This window comes from Natator depressus, chromosome 7 (genome assembly GCF_965152275.1).
Source record: "Natator depressus isolate rNatDep1 chromosome 7, rNatDep2.hap1, whole genome shotgun sequence".
Classification (NCBI taxonomy): Eukaryota; Metazoa; Chordata; order Testudines; family Cheloniidae; genus Natator; species Natator depressus.
The window spans coordinates 29,104,659-29,119,840 of record NC_134240.1 but is presented as its reverse complement, the minus strand read 5'-3'; the positions used below and the strand labels follow the sequence as shown (position 1 = coordinate 29,119,840).

General features: G+C 42.1%; 1 protein-coding gene across 10 annotated transcripts in view; it reads right to left on the bottom strand.

Annotated features, from left to right (window-relative positions):
• WNK2 (WNK lysine deficient protein kinase 2) overlaps positions 1-15,182 on the bottom strand; it is a 172,952-nt gene that overhangs the window by 104,614 nt on the left and 53,156 nt on the right. For all 10 annotated transcript variants that reach the window (XM_074957804.1, XM_074957799.1, XM_074957801.1 and 7 more), the window contains exons 2-4: positions 10,782-10,954; positions 9,516-9,736; positions 4,559-4,716 (exon numbers count right to left, since the gene is read on the bottom strand). In XM_074957804.1, coding sequence (XP_074813905.1) covers positions 4,559-4,716; positions 9,516-9,736; positions 10,782-10,954 — 552 coding nt within the window. The remainder of the gene's footprint in view (positions 1-4,558; positions 4,717-9,515; positions 9,737-10,781; positions 10,955-15,182) is intronic.

Below are 15,182 nucleotides of genomic sequence, written 5' to 3'. Positions count from 1 at the left end.
CAGGAATGCAGTTATATTTCTGGTGCATTGTTTTTCCTATTATTTATTTGTATTAGCATAGTGCTTAGGAGCCCTAGTCAGAGACCAGGACCTGACTGTGTACTGTACAAACACAGAATACAAAAGGTGGTCCCTGCCCTGCAAACCAATGTTTCATGTAAATATCTGTATGCAGTGTTGTTGAAGCCATGTCAGTTCTAAGTTGAATATTTAGTAGTGTTCATGAACAAACCACATTTACATCATTTATTCTTTATTTGAGAAGTTTATGGACATATTCTGCCCTAGTGAGGCCCCTGTAAGGAGCAAAATTGAGAATTTGGCCTCTTCATTTCTCTCCATATTCTTAGCTACTTTGATCTAATGAGACAAATGAAAATGCCAGCTGCACTAACTGCGGAAAGCCTGTATAATCAACAAAGTTTGTTGTTATGGATTTTTTTGATGAGGTGAATCTTTAAATAATTAACTTTTTCTGCTCAGGTTGTCAAACCCATCTGTAAAGACCTCATGGGGGGGGGGGTGGAATCTCAGGGTTCCGCTGCCTGCCTCCCTCCCAGAGCAAACCCCAGTCTTACTGGAGTAACATCCTGTCTAGAGAACAAAATGCACTCCTGTCTGGTTACTCACAAAGATCAGCCAATGTGTTGCTCTTTGTGGTAGCGCCCTGGGCTGCAGAAGCAGCTATTCTCCTGGGGAAATCCAGGCTGAAAGCAAGATTCGCCTGGGTGGGAACAAGAGCCTTTCCTAAGGCCCATACTTCTCTCTCTAATATCCTTACGTTAGGAGGACCAGCTCCTTGCTCCTCTCTCTGGGACTGACAGTTTGCACACAGCCTCCAGGGTTTGGAAAGGCATTTCTTTCCCTCCCCAAGCAGTTAGCTAATCCCTTCCTCATGGTGATACTGGTGTCCATTTTATCAGCTAGAGAATTTGGATACATCCACACTCCCTCAGTGGCTACTATCGCTTCCAGCAGTGCAGAGAAGTACATATAGGCCATCACATCATGCCGGCTGCACCTAGTCCTTGCTAATCCTTCTGGAAGTTCTTCCCAAGCTAGCTGTGTTTGAGGTACAAGGGACTCCCAGCATTAGGACTTCGGGCAAGCAGCTTCAGTGAGCTACCAGATGCACTTTGCTTCTTTGGAAAGGGATAATATGCACCGCCAGCTAAGGACCGTGCTAAGACGACCAGACAGTAGCTGAAAGGCTAGATGACTGTGTGGCTGCACATACCCCATACTGTTTGGTCCTCCAATGTGCCGGTCCTGCTTCTGCCATTAGAACATTAGCTAGAGATTTTGTCCTGCTGCTTGCACCGCAAAGCGGCTCCATTATAGTCCTCCTGCAGAGCAGAGGATGGGATGCAGCCCTTTGCAAGGGAAAAGGTGTTTCTAAGCTACTTTGGGCCGGGAGTCCAAGTAGCTGAGATCCCACTTTGCTTAGTTACAAATGGCAACTTGCAATCTGGGTTACTATTTACATAGGAGTGAGTAAGAACTACTTCACTATTCAGTGGTGGTCTCATACTGTCAGCATATTGCCACGGATTCCACAGACAGCTCCAACGTCACTTTGCTTTCGGTGACACCAACGCCAACTTTTCAACCAGGGAATTCTGGCTCATCCATACTGTTCCTGTGCTTATCATCAAGCCGAACTGAGCAGAAATAGGTCTATAAAAACAAGGCCGTCTAGCAGGAGTGCCTGGTTCTCTGCCTGCCAGTCTGACAGCAATGGCAAGGGAATAGTTAGGGACTGGTGCTCTATGTTACTGGGCTATATGAGATGAAATTATAAAGGCCCATACAAGCACTACAGCTTTACCACGCAAGGGTGCGTAGCTGGGTACCAGATGAAGGCCTCCTCTGCTCTGGCAGGGATTGAGGAAAGTGGAGCAATACGGTTATTAGATGGCATCTCCGGATATGCCGTTTCAGTCTCCAGCTTCACTGGCTGTGACCATCACATTCATGGAATTGTACTGAAACCTACGTCATACTGGGGCAGCTCTGACTGGCAGGATTCTTCTCTCATCAGAGGAAAATGGAGAGAGAGACTACTGTGCTTTTGGGACCTTGCTTTAGGAAGGCGTGAGCAATCTGCTCAGTCTGTATACCATGTAGCGTTAGACACTCAACACCTTGCTTGGGTTTGGCTTTAGAAATAAAAGCAACATTATCCATAGCTCAGCTTGAGCCTTCTCTAGGTGTAGCTGCTTTTTCCTCCCAGCTCCATTCTAGGTCCTTGAGAAGAGGTGTGCACAGCCACTCCCACCTTCTGTAGAACTGATCAATGAAATGGTTTTTAATTGTTCACTTTATTAATGTAACTTCATAAGTAAAGTGAAACTACATTCATTCATAAAACCAGGTACCCCAATAACTGGCTAATTGAGTTTCACTTTCAATCCAATTGCTGCTTAAATCACTGAAATTTGCACTGCTTCAACATTGTAACTTCTGTTCACTGTTTGCCATTCCTTACACTTGTCCATGTTGTAACCCAAACTCCATTTTAACTTGTCCCAAACTCCATTTAAAATGCTCACTTCATTTTTGCAAAACCCTGCTGTAATCTGATTAGTGTAGTTTAGATGTGAGAATGAGGTATGTATGGATGGATGATGGAATCAACCTCCAGTCCCAGCCTGTCCTGATGAAATAAAGTGTAAACACCAACGGCTGAAGACGCAGACAACAGCCCTGACAAAGCAAGAAGAGTCCACCCTCAAAAGAAAAGAACAATAGTACAATTGAAGAAACATCAAAGCCAGGTCCTAGGCTGAAAGTCATGGCTGCAGTTGACGGGTGATCAATCACACCGAACCCAGAGGCAGCAAGACCTATAGACTCCGGATTCAAACTAAAGCCTACAAAAAGGATGGGTGAGATGGAAGACTTTGGAGGGTAACGTTCTGCTGCCAACATGGAAGGGCATCGGTGCATGCCCAACAGAGACCCAGCTCTTCCTTGTGCCCGGCTTTCCTGGCCAGTTAGCCACCACAAGCCACGGTACATTCAGGACTGGTAACTATCTAGCAGCTGCAGAACGTGTGTGTGTGAGTGTGAGTGTGTGAGAGAGAGAGAGATTAGTTAGTGGTCTTAAATCAAATTGTATTATAATAAACGTGACATCTTGTCTTGTCCCCTGAAATGATCCTGTGCAGTTTTGTCTGTATAACACTTCCTTATACCCAGGTGAACTACCCGTCTCAGGGAGACAACAGAACCCACCTCATCATTTCCCAGGGGGACTAAACTGGCTAGAAAGGCCTGGGGTGTTTCATGTGCCAGTGCATTTGAAGTGTTCCACTGTGAAAAAAGTCACAGTGGATGAGCTGGTATCTTTTATTGGACCAATTTCTGTTGGTGAAAGAGACAAGCTTTGGAGTCTACACAGAGCTCTCCAGAAGAACTCTGTGTCCTCGAAAGCTTCTCTCTTCCCCCAACAGAAGTTGGTTCAATAAAAGATATCACCTCACCCACCTTGTCTCTCTAATATCCTGGGACAACCACAGCTATAACCAACAGTGCAAACAACAATCTGAAGAAAGTATTGTGTTAGTGGTTTCACCTAATGGTAACATCCCCGCATAAAAAACTGGTAGAGTGGCAACTTCAGTGTCCATGAAGGTTGTGATTTTCCACTGATCTTTAGGTCTCCATTAAAGCCACAGAGCTTTCCTAGGTAGTTTCCAGATCAACTCACGTAGACCAGGACACTTGGGATTTGATCACCAGCACAGGATCATATACAGTGGTATAAGCGATCACTCCTGGTTCCCTTTCAGACCACCTTCTCCTCCAACCTAGCCTCCATCCTGTAGATACATTGGAGCCATTCCCCAGTTGTGTACTTGGAGACTCATAGACCCTACAGAGTTCCCAAATGCAGTTATAACACTATTAATCATGGACTCCTTCCTCTCAAGTGACCTTCAGATAACTTGTTACACAGATGAGCTGTGACAGAGGAAGCTATAAGGCAGGAGGCTCTATTGCCAGAGGTCTGAACCAGATTATATCCTTTGCCACAATGTAGGAACATTACGAGTATCTAGAGGCTGCAATGTAGGAATTATCCTTTTTCTTCCACTATAACATGCGTGAAACAATTCTGAATTGTGGGAAGCCCAGCTGAACTGGGCAGCCCCATTTACAAAAAGAACAGTGTTCCCCACTCCCATCTACTTTGACTGCTGTAGATAAAAATCAATAATAAAATCACCAAGGAGCACAGAGAGATTATTAAAATTCGCCTTATGCAGCTATAGTAAAACCAAATGCCAGATGGCAGTAATGCAACTGTGGAATTTTAGACATTCCAAATGAACCTGCATCTTCTACCTCCCGGAAGAGGAGAAAGGAGACATGTAATTTCTACCCTACTAGTATCCCACCACAACATACATCCCAATTCAGAGTCCAAAACAGCATGTTGTTTAAGAGGTTAAGAAAGTACTTCAACTGGTTTCAGATTATAAAGACCCATGCTAAAAAAAACAAAAAACTGAACTGAATAAAAATGTAAGTACACCTATTAAAGCTCACTTACACAGGTTACTTTCCGGTAAATCTGAGCAGCATTCTGGCATTCTGAGTAGGGGTATTCTGAGGTAGCCATTTCCAACATGCACATTCCAAAAGCATATACGTCAACTGATTCATCATAGTGTTCTTCATACATTTCTGGGGCCATAAATTCTGGAGTACCTAGACACAAAAGGGAAGAATTTAAGTTAGACACAAATAGTAAATATGTTTCACTGCAGTTTTTTTCCTGATCTATAAAAATGTACCCATTTCAGCTGTGTCTGGGTAAATGCAAGATTATTTTAAAACAACTAAAATAAACTCCTCCCCCGCCCCCCCGAAACAAAAACAGAACCCCACACAACTGCCCCTACCCTCATCGGTAATGCTGTGAGAAATGCAGATGTGTGTAAAAATTCCAGAAGTGAAGAGCAAATCCTGAAGTGAACACAGTATAGGGCGTGGAAATAAACTGAAAGTTTCATAATGATTTTTTATGGGGATGGGGGGGGGGAGAGAGAGAGAAGGAGAAGGGAAAGAGAAAGACAAGAAACTTCACATCTGATTTAGACAGTTTACAGATTGTTTCCAGCAATACAAGTAGTAATTACTTAGCAAGTTGCACTTTTGGTGAGATGTGTGGTAGTCCAAGTTCTTATATGAAGTCATGCATGAAGAACACTAGCATTAAGACTGATTGTACCATCATTGCAGTGAGTAGAAACCAACAGAACTACTCAGAGTAAGGTCCTTCTTAGTGGGGGTTAGGGCGGCAGAAATTGGACCCACTGTGATAAGCCTGAAATAAAGCTCCATTTTTACTCCATCATAACTGTTCTGGTCAATATCTTCATCAATGATTTAGATAATAGCACATAGAGTACATAAAGCATAAAGTTTGCAGATGATACCAAGCTGGGAGGGGTTGCAAGTGCTTTGGAGGATAGGATTAAAAATTCAAAATGATCTGGACAAACTGAAGAAATGGTCTGAAGTAAATAGGATGAAATTCAATAAGGACAAATGCAAAGTACTCCACTTAGGAAGAAACAATCAGTTGTACACATACATAATAGGAAATGACTGCCTAGGAAGGAGTACTGTGGAAAGGGATGTGGGGGTCATAGTGGATCACAAGCTAAATATGAGTCAACAGTGTAACGCTGTTGCAAAAAAAGCAAACATCATTCTGGGATGTATTAGCAGGAGTACTGTAAGCAAGACACGAGAAGTAATTCTTCCGCTCTACTCCGCACTGATTAGGCCTCAACTGGAGTATCGTGCCCAGTTCTGGGCACCACATTTCAGGAAATTTGGACAAAGTCCGGAGAAGAGCAACATAAATGATTAAAGGTCTAGAAAACATGACCTATGAGGAAAGATTGAAAAAATTGGGTTTGTTTAGTCTGGTAAAGAGAAGATTGAGGGGGGACATGATGACAATTTTCAAGTACATAAAATGTTGTTACAAGGAGAGGGAGAAAAATTGTTGTTCTTAACCTCTGAGGATAGGACAAGAAGCAATGGGCTTAAATTGCAGCAAGGGCTGTTTACGTTGGAGATTAGGAAAAACTTCCTGACAGAATGGTTAAGCACTGGAATAAATTGCCTAGGGTGGCTGTGGAATCATCATCATTGGGGATTTTTAAGACAGGTTGGACAAACACTTGTCAGGGATGGTCTAGATAATACTTAGTCCTGCCATGAGTGCAGGGGACTGGACTAGATGACCTTTTGAGGTCCCTTCCAGTTCTATGAGTCTATAACTGGAACTAGCAGCTCAATACAAATCGCTACCTAGAATCCCTTCAAAAGTTCCCTTTTCTATACAGCAAATCAAGAACAAACAGAGGTAGTAATGACATCACTGGTAACTGAGTAACTCCCACGCTGAGCACCAAGACTTGGAAATTCAGTCACAGTAGTTGTTTAACTCTTGTCAAAGAGCCTCTGAAAAACAATTACTTTGAACAGTGAGGTCTACAGAGCTCAAATGATACCTTCAGCACTGGTGCATGCATCAAACAATTTATTCAAGGAACTGCATCTAGTCATGGGACAGTTTATGCTTGGGTGGTGGGAGTCTGTACATAAAATATTATTTTCTTATCAAATGAATGTCAGGAAAGATGCAAGAGGAGTGAATAACGCAGTGCTTAAGATGAAAATGGATTATCTAGATAGGATCACAGATCTTAAAAGGAAGCATTTTCCACCAACTAGGATATCAATGAGAGGGTGCAAAAAGGGACGTTTGTTTTCTCTAGGTACATTAACCTGTGAGCATAAGAAAAGTAATAATTTTGGTTTCTGAAGGATTCCTAATGGCCCATGTCATTCCCTAGTTTTCAACAAGACATGGACTCTGGGTTAGAAACCAAACTCACTTCCTTCCTGGGATTTGGCTTTATTGGCCTTTCAGGCCAGGTCTACATTAGCAACTTTTGACAGTATAGCAATGTTAGTTAGGAGTATGATTTTTTTTCATATTTCTATACTGGTAGAAAGCCTAGGATAGACACAGTCATACCACCATAAAAGTGCTTTTGCTGGGGAACAGGTATCAACTGTATCAGAAAAAGCACTTTTCTGCTGGAATAAGCTGCATCTGCACTAGGAGGGTTTGCCAGTATATCTATACCAGCAAACCTTTTCTGGTACAGACCTGGCCTAAGACAAAATAAGCCTCAGCTTTATCTTCTCTCAGCTTTGATACTCCTAGGGCCTCTCTCAGGCCCTCCTCTGTTCTTGTTGCCACTGCCTCAAAGACACTCCCTTTATATCCTAGTTGGACCCCACCTGTCAGCAAGACTCAGCTGTAATTACCCTGAATCTTGATATAGAGTTTTAACACCTTGGCTTAGGGTGACTTGACAGAAAAGTGCTGCATTCCGATACTGGCCCTTTATTTGCCACCTGTGACAGAACCTTACATTGCAACTACGAAATGGTTCACGGCTGTGTCAGATGTGGACTACGCTCTACAGACCTGCTACATTGCCACTGAATCCCAGTCAGCCTAGAACAAAGAGAAACTGGTGAATTATGCAGCATTTAAAATAACGGTTGCCACCCTGAGGAGGGAGCAATCTAAAAAGCAGGAGATACTATAATAGCATTCCAAAAATATAGTCCAAGGGGCAAGAATCTCATTTGGTCTGTGTATGAATTCATTTGTAACAAATTAGATTCAAAAAGGTTTTCTGTATGCTTAATAGTCCTTAAAAACTGGAACAACTATGGGCTCAGTATTCATTCACAGAATCACTGATCTGCCCAATGCTACTCAATCCATTGCCCTTTTTCATAAGCACTCTTCTGAAGAGAATTACAAAAGGGAGCCAAGTTTATAAAGGGGTTTTCTCAACTTCCATTAAGTCTTGCCTACTCTAGGATTTTTCCCAACAGTTTCCCTCCACTACTACCACCACTAGAGCAGACAAATTGCCAACAGCCTCCAGTATTTTTGCTAACGTCTTGTCTAGATCTGCTCTGAGCAGGTTTGATAGCTCAGTGGTAAAAATTCCATCAGCCACAGAAGCCTCAACTACACCACTGGTACTAGTGGTGATCGTGAGGATGGAAAATTTTTGAACGGAAAACTTGCCTCCTATAGTAGACAGAACCTTCAAATATCAAAATCTAAGGCCAGAATCTCAGCTGGTGTAAATCAGCATGGGTTCATTAAAATCAATGGAGCTAAACAGATTTACATGAGCTGAGGATCTGGCCACAGAATTTAATCAGCCACTTTAATCTCAATGATATCAGTCTAACAGCTATATGCTGGTGTTACTGAAATATACCAGTAAAAATGAAGTTATCCTTTTATTAAGCTTTCCGATGCAAAAGAATTACTTTAGCAATTACTTTTCAAAAGAACATACTGTTTTGCTGACTAGGGAATAGGTGTTATCAGTATTAGTTTGCTATGATAAGATATTATCCACTCCTCCAGAAGCCTAAAAGCTTCTTTATGAATAGAAATTGAATTTTAGAGTATTTAAATACTGTAGCTGGAACATGAGCATTGCCATGATAAATTCCCTCACCTTTGCTACTTCATTTTCAACCACAAGGTTCTATAACTTTCATCTACAAAGCTGAAATTTTCATGGTCTTAAGTTTCCAAAGGGTAAATTTGCTCAGGAAGTTTGAGTGAAAAGGGTTGAGCTGATTGAGAATGGAGGAAAAGGGGCATCACACACTTTCCCCGCTCAAAGAAGTGTTGCATCAACTTCATCGGTGCCAAAGTGGCTGGGGTTAAAAAGTTAACATTTGGCAGGGAAATACTGCCCTTAGGTCCCGATTCAGGAAAGCACTTAAGCACGCACTGAAATTCCACTGAAAACAGAGATAAAACTGCTGCCTCGACTAAGAATGCTTCCTTGAATTGGGGCTTTCCTGAGGAGAAGGGCCTTTGAATGTTCTGGTGAAAAAAATCAGTTTGACTTTAAAGTGTTATCAGGTTTCAGTAAAATAGCAGTCCTGCGATACAGAGTACTTGGGGTACGTGGGGTTTTTTTTGAAGACACTTACCCACTCTAAAGTGAAAGACAGCTGCAGTGCAAGGGTGCTGCTAATGTAGGCCCGCAGCAAATGAGTACGTCTCTGAAGGCAAAAATAAATGCTGAACTAGTGACTCATTCTTTTAGGATTAGAAATGAAAAGGACATACAAACATTACCTATACGGAGGATATGGTGAGAAGACATTAAAATCATTTTAGAAGAAATAGGGGGGCCTCTACTGTTTTGATTTAGAAGAGAATTTACCATGTCATGGTACCATTTTCTAGATAGGACCATAGATCGAGATTTTCCTAAGCAGTATAGAGGATTTAGCCACACACAGCCACCTTCATTTCTGCAGCCAAACGACAAGGATATAAACACTAAAATGAAACAAACACCACGAATAAGAACAGCTCACCACCAAAGAAGGACAAGAAGGGCTACAATACAGAACAGAATGATTACCTATTACACTTTTGGCAAATGAAGCTCTTTTGAGGGTTGCCAGACCTAAATCTCCTATTTTCACAGATCCAGTTGGTCCCGTAATAAAAATATTGTCACATTTTAGGTCTCTGTGAATGATTGGTGGAGTTCTCGTGTGCAAGAACAATAGACCTTTCAGGATTTGTCGGCACCAGCTACGAAGAACTTTTGGTTTCATCACTTTAAATCTTTTCAGATACCTGCCGCAAAAACACAGAGAGAGCCAAAGGCATAAAGAAAAAAAGCGTTATTTAAAACTCTAAAGGTTTTACAATGGACAAAATTAGGACCTTGTTTTGAATACACCCCCCCCCCCCCCACACACACCCCAACCACAAGCAGCTCAGAGACAGCATCATGGTGAAAGTAAATTGTGCTCTCTGAAGAAAGCACAGAGACATTTCATTTTTTTGGAGGAAGTTAATTATTGTATCATACTTCCCTGGTACAAATACCACCAATATTCAGACATATGGAAGTTTAATAGTAAAGCAATTCATTTTATGCAAAGACCTATGCTAGAACATAAAATGTTTTATGTATTCAGATTAGCACACTACTGAAGTCTTTTGATCTGTGTACTGCAGACCTGCATTTCTACCATTAGCCTAAGACACACATCTTTACTGTAGATATGGAGGGTATGTTTTGGAGGAACTCAAAATCTGCTTCTTGCACTTGCAGAGTGGCATGTTGGAGTTGTGCAGTGATGTGTATTACTCCCATCGGTGATGAAAATCTGTTCTGAAGTTTGTGCCAACTGCTTTATAACCAACTGAACCACAAGCTATTAATTAGTGCTGTTTAGGAGATAACCTGGAGCAGCTCTTGAGTCAAAAAATGAACGCCTCCAGCTAAAGCGCTATTTTATTGCAGTTTTGTAATGCAAACCACAAACACCAACCCCCGCCCCCCAAAAACCAAACCAAAACAAGCAAACAAAACCACGATCAACAACAACCTGACATTTTCAGACAGAGCTTCATGTGCAGAACAGAAAACAAAGGAGAGAACTGCTGATAGTTACATAACTGAAACAGTAGCTCAGGGGAAACAGCAAAAGGTGCTGAAATTCTGCTTTCAAATCAACAGAGTTCAAACATCGGGACACATGACTGAAGGGACAGAACAGATCAGTTTTTTGGTCCTGAGGTGCCTTTTTTCCCCCAGAGAGTCTATAACTAATATTTTTCTAAGAATTTCAGCAGCTATTCTGAGATGTGCCACCAGGAGCACAGTACTTACGTTTTTAGCGTTCCCGAGGTCATCAATTCAGTAACCAGCACTATACATTTTTTCCCTTTTACACAGGACTCCCAGAAGTCATAAAATCTAACAATGTTTGGATGCTGAAGACCTTTCAACATTTCTGCTTCCTCCTTAAATCTCTGTCTCTCTACTTTTGTCAATTTTCTGTCCTGTAATCCAAAATAAGCATTATTAGTATTGAATAAAACGTTTTTTTTTTACTGTAAGTCATTTACTATGGTTTTGACAGTACTAGATTTCTTTTATGATCACATCAAGCATGATCATTATAAAAACTATTTATATAAGAAATGAGTAATGTGGAGGAACAAGAACTTCACAGGGGCACTAGCCTCAAATTTAGTTCCTGTCATCATTAAATTGTGTCTCTGAGCTGAAGGACGAGTAGCCCTGTATCCAAGAAATGTCTGTGATATGCAACATAAGAGCCTTTGATTTCCATTTTCACCTTCTGAGGCATCACTAAAACCCCACAACTGAGCCATTCATTTGAGCCATTCAGGTTTGGTGCATTCATATATATCTAAATTATTTCATTAGATTTAGTTTTGAACCATTTTTTGTCTTGAAAGTACAGTTAACTGGAAAGACTGAACTAACAAACGCAGGGCCGGATTTTCACATGTGCCGAGTACCGCACATGCCTGTGGATATCATTTACAATTGAGGATGCTCAACACTTTAAGACATCAGGCCTGTAATCTGCACTTTACTGAATAAAGGGTAAGCTCCTCCTTACGTGGATGGCCTCCTTTTCCATTGCTATGGAAACAAAAACAATCTAGACAATGCCACCTCAAAAAAGAATGTGCCAATTTTTCTGCTCGTTCACAATTCTGCCTCTTCTTCCAAGCTATTTTACACTAAATTTGACTAAAAAAAAAAGATTTAAAAATTGACTTTGTGCCTTTGTCTTTTCTGGGATGTAAAAAGGCATCCTGAAAATGTTTCTTGCCTGCTTTTAAGATCAGAAATATTGGGAATGACAAATTCTATCTTCCTGGTTTTCCTGGAGAATCTCTAAGAGGTCTCAGGGTTATTTAAACTCTCGCACCTTAATTGAAAATGCAAGGGTGTTTAATCATTCACAAATGTTTAGACCCTGAAGATAGACAGGTGAAAGAGTTTAAAGGAATGACTTAAAATCTTTCCCTTTCAACTGTCTCCCTCTTGGCTCTTGGGCTGGTGTCAATCCACTAGTTCTTCAGTCAGAGTATAAGTATAATGAAAAAAGTTTTAAAGAAAAATCTGTTGGGGAAAAATGCACTCCTGCAGCCTTAGAGGCAAACGGGCTTTGGCTGGATTGGCAGGGGAAGAGGGCTGTGGCTCCTTTAGGGATACTCATCTCCCATCCCACCTCCCATTGCAGGAGTCCAGCTCCCTCTGAGTCTTGGGTTATGGATAACTTGGGTCGGGGGAAGGGAGGGAAGAGGACAAGCATCATCCTACATGACTGGCCAGTTGGCATATGGAACCCATTCGCTCCCATGCACCCAAGGGTCAGTCACAGAAGCCCTTAAAAATCCCTCAAGCCTTCATCATAAACCATAAAAAAGCCACAAGCCTAAATATTTACTCTCATTAGGAGCACCCCTTTAGTACTGTATGATAACCTGTGGTCAATCTCTCTCTCATGGACAGTAAAGCAGATTAAGATCACTCCAGTCCACTGCCCTAGAAATAAAGCTCCTTAGCTCTTTAAAAGGCAGAGCTGTTTCTTACTGACCAAACTCAGAGCTAACAGATCACTGGAAAACACATGCATTTATCAGGTCCAAAAGTTAGTTCATTTTTCAAACTCAGACATTGTACTTTCCTCAGCAACCTTAGAGGGATGTAGATAATAATATCCACTTTGTGAAATAAATGGTCACTTGGCCTATTTTTAACTGAGACTCTGAAGGAGATAAGGCCATTGCCATATGGATACAGTCTCCCTGCATCTGCAGTGAGAGGAATTCCACACAGTAATAAGAATTCTCATGGCTGGAGACGAACTGGCTTTATATTGGCGGCGATTTTTCAGAAAATCCAGGCCGAAACTTGCTACATGTTTTACCTCATCTTTATCGCCTCCGAGGGACGGAAGCCTACCCTCAGGGTGGTGGGGGGGGAGGAGGCGGCGTTTCCATTTTCCAAGGGTTGCTAGATGTGCCAGCTTTGCTGCTCCGCCGCAGTTTTTAGGTCTCTCCACATTTTACTGAGCAGCATCCACGTTACTACTCACACGAAGGTTGCCCAGGGCAACAGCAACAATCTTTGCCATCTGAGCAGCTGCTTGCCTTGTTGGGGGCAGATCCCTTATGAGGAGGCAAGGCTTGCAGCAACACACTCACAGCCGTTCTACCGGTCACAGGCGGACATCTACCGCAGTAATGAGGCGCCACTGCTGCTGTCCCATATCAAACCACTTTTAAGAAAGCTAAAAAATGGTGCCCAGTGAGCCTGCCCGGAGGAGTCAGACAACTGCTTTCAACCCCATCGGTCCTTCCCCTACTGCTGAGTTTCCTTTTAAATTTAAGCCCTGTAGAATAAATCAGACACACTCCAATTAAAGAGGAAAGGGAAAAATTCCCTGTGAGTCGGGAAAAGCATACCGGGGGTGCGTGGAGGGGGAGTCAAGACAGGAGCAGGAAAGAGGACAACAACGAAGTCAGCAATTTTACAAAACGTTCTACAATTAAAAAAAAATCAAAAAAAAATCACAGTGCTCTTTGATTTTAACTTTTAGGTTTCTGAGCATCCCGGGGAAATTTTCCATCCCTAGTTAAGATATAGAATATAATTGCTTCTTGTATATTCGCTTAAGTGTTAAGCGAACATACAATAGGCAATTATATTCTATATCCCTGACTGCAGATTATGTGCCCAAGTGCACTGGGACTGAAGACTCAAAAGTATCCAGGAATGAACACAAAAACCACATAAATTTTGGATTGGACAAAAGAACCTGACACCTCCTCCCCCGCTCCAAACCATCTCCATATTTCATACCCACTTCTTTAGAGAACATATTTTTAAATCAAAAGAATACCAATAAATAAGTTCTAAAGAGCAGCAACACAGGATGAGCATCAGCCTCAGAAGAGAGCCAGTGCCAACTGGCAACACTTGAACAGCGAGCGTAGGGATAAGTAAAGTACGTGCCAGGTCTAGGTCAACCAGTCCCACTGTGCAAACTTCAAAAGATTCAAACTGATATTGTGTACAGTCTTTGTAAGAGAGTTTATAACCAAGCTGCTCAAATTCTATCAGGCTCAACCTGACCCAAAAATTGTTGGCTCTTTTTAAGAGGGCTTAAAAATTAATCTGTTTTCTGCTTCGAGGCAGGAAAAAACCTACCCTGGTTGCTGTTTTAACTACACAACTCACTCAAAGTTCATTTGGAAACCAAAAATCTTTACTAAGTTTGTAAGCACATATTCTCACACTGTATAAAGCACACAAGACAAAGCTTTAAGAGGACGATAAAGTTGTAGGCTTGTTGTTTTAAGCTTTCGAGAAAGTCATTTGTTAGGAGGCCAAGAGAGCCTATGCTGAGATGACACTGCAGCAAACCAATTCCACAAAATAAGTGTTTGAAAATCACAAAAGCAAACGGAACCCTGGAATATCATGCCTAAGGTATCTCAAGTTGGGCGCCCAAAATCAGGGGGAAATTTATGACAATGTGGGTGTAAAGTGACTAAGCCAGGGTTAGCCAGTGAGTTTGTTATAGGCAGTCTATTCCTACCTAGGAGCCTCACATTTAATGACTATACAGCACTTCCTCCCAGCCCTCTTTAGGGGAACCCTCTGCCCAGCGCACAGCCCAAGTTGGTGGGCAGAATGCTGAGCAGACAGGCAAGGGGATAATCCTTCTCCCAAACCACGGATCAGCCTCCGAGTCACTCTGCAGTCACCACTTTACCCCAACAGCAGCAATGGCCTCAGCAGTGCCCCTTTAACCGCAAGGTAAGGATCATTCCCACCCTTCCTCTGCCCCTGGACACCCCCACTGCACAGGGGGTGCATGACCATCCCATACTGTCAGCCTCTCATTGCACCCCAGTTCATCTTCCAAAGGGATCCTCTGCAAATACAAATGAGGCAACTGGATGTGTCCCTCGATTTCTCCTTTGCTTCATTTTATTCAAATTCCTTCTCCTCCACCTCACTTCTTTAGCATCAGCTGCCACAATCACTGTACTGACAAGGCACTGTGCTGCGGAGAGACAAGCAACTGCCTGCCAGTCCGCAGCTTAGCAAACAAAACAGAAGAGTCATCCCGAGTTAACATACAAGCTCACTGCTTAGTCTATTCTCACTTTATTGGTTTTATCCTATAGATTTGCACTACGTTTCCACAAAATTGTGAGACTCAAAAATACTTTGACA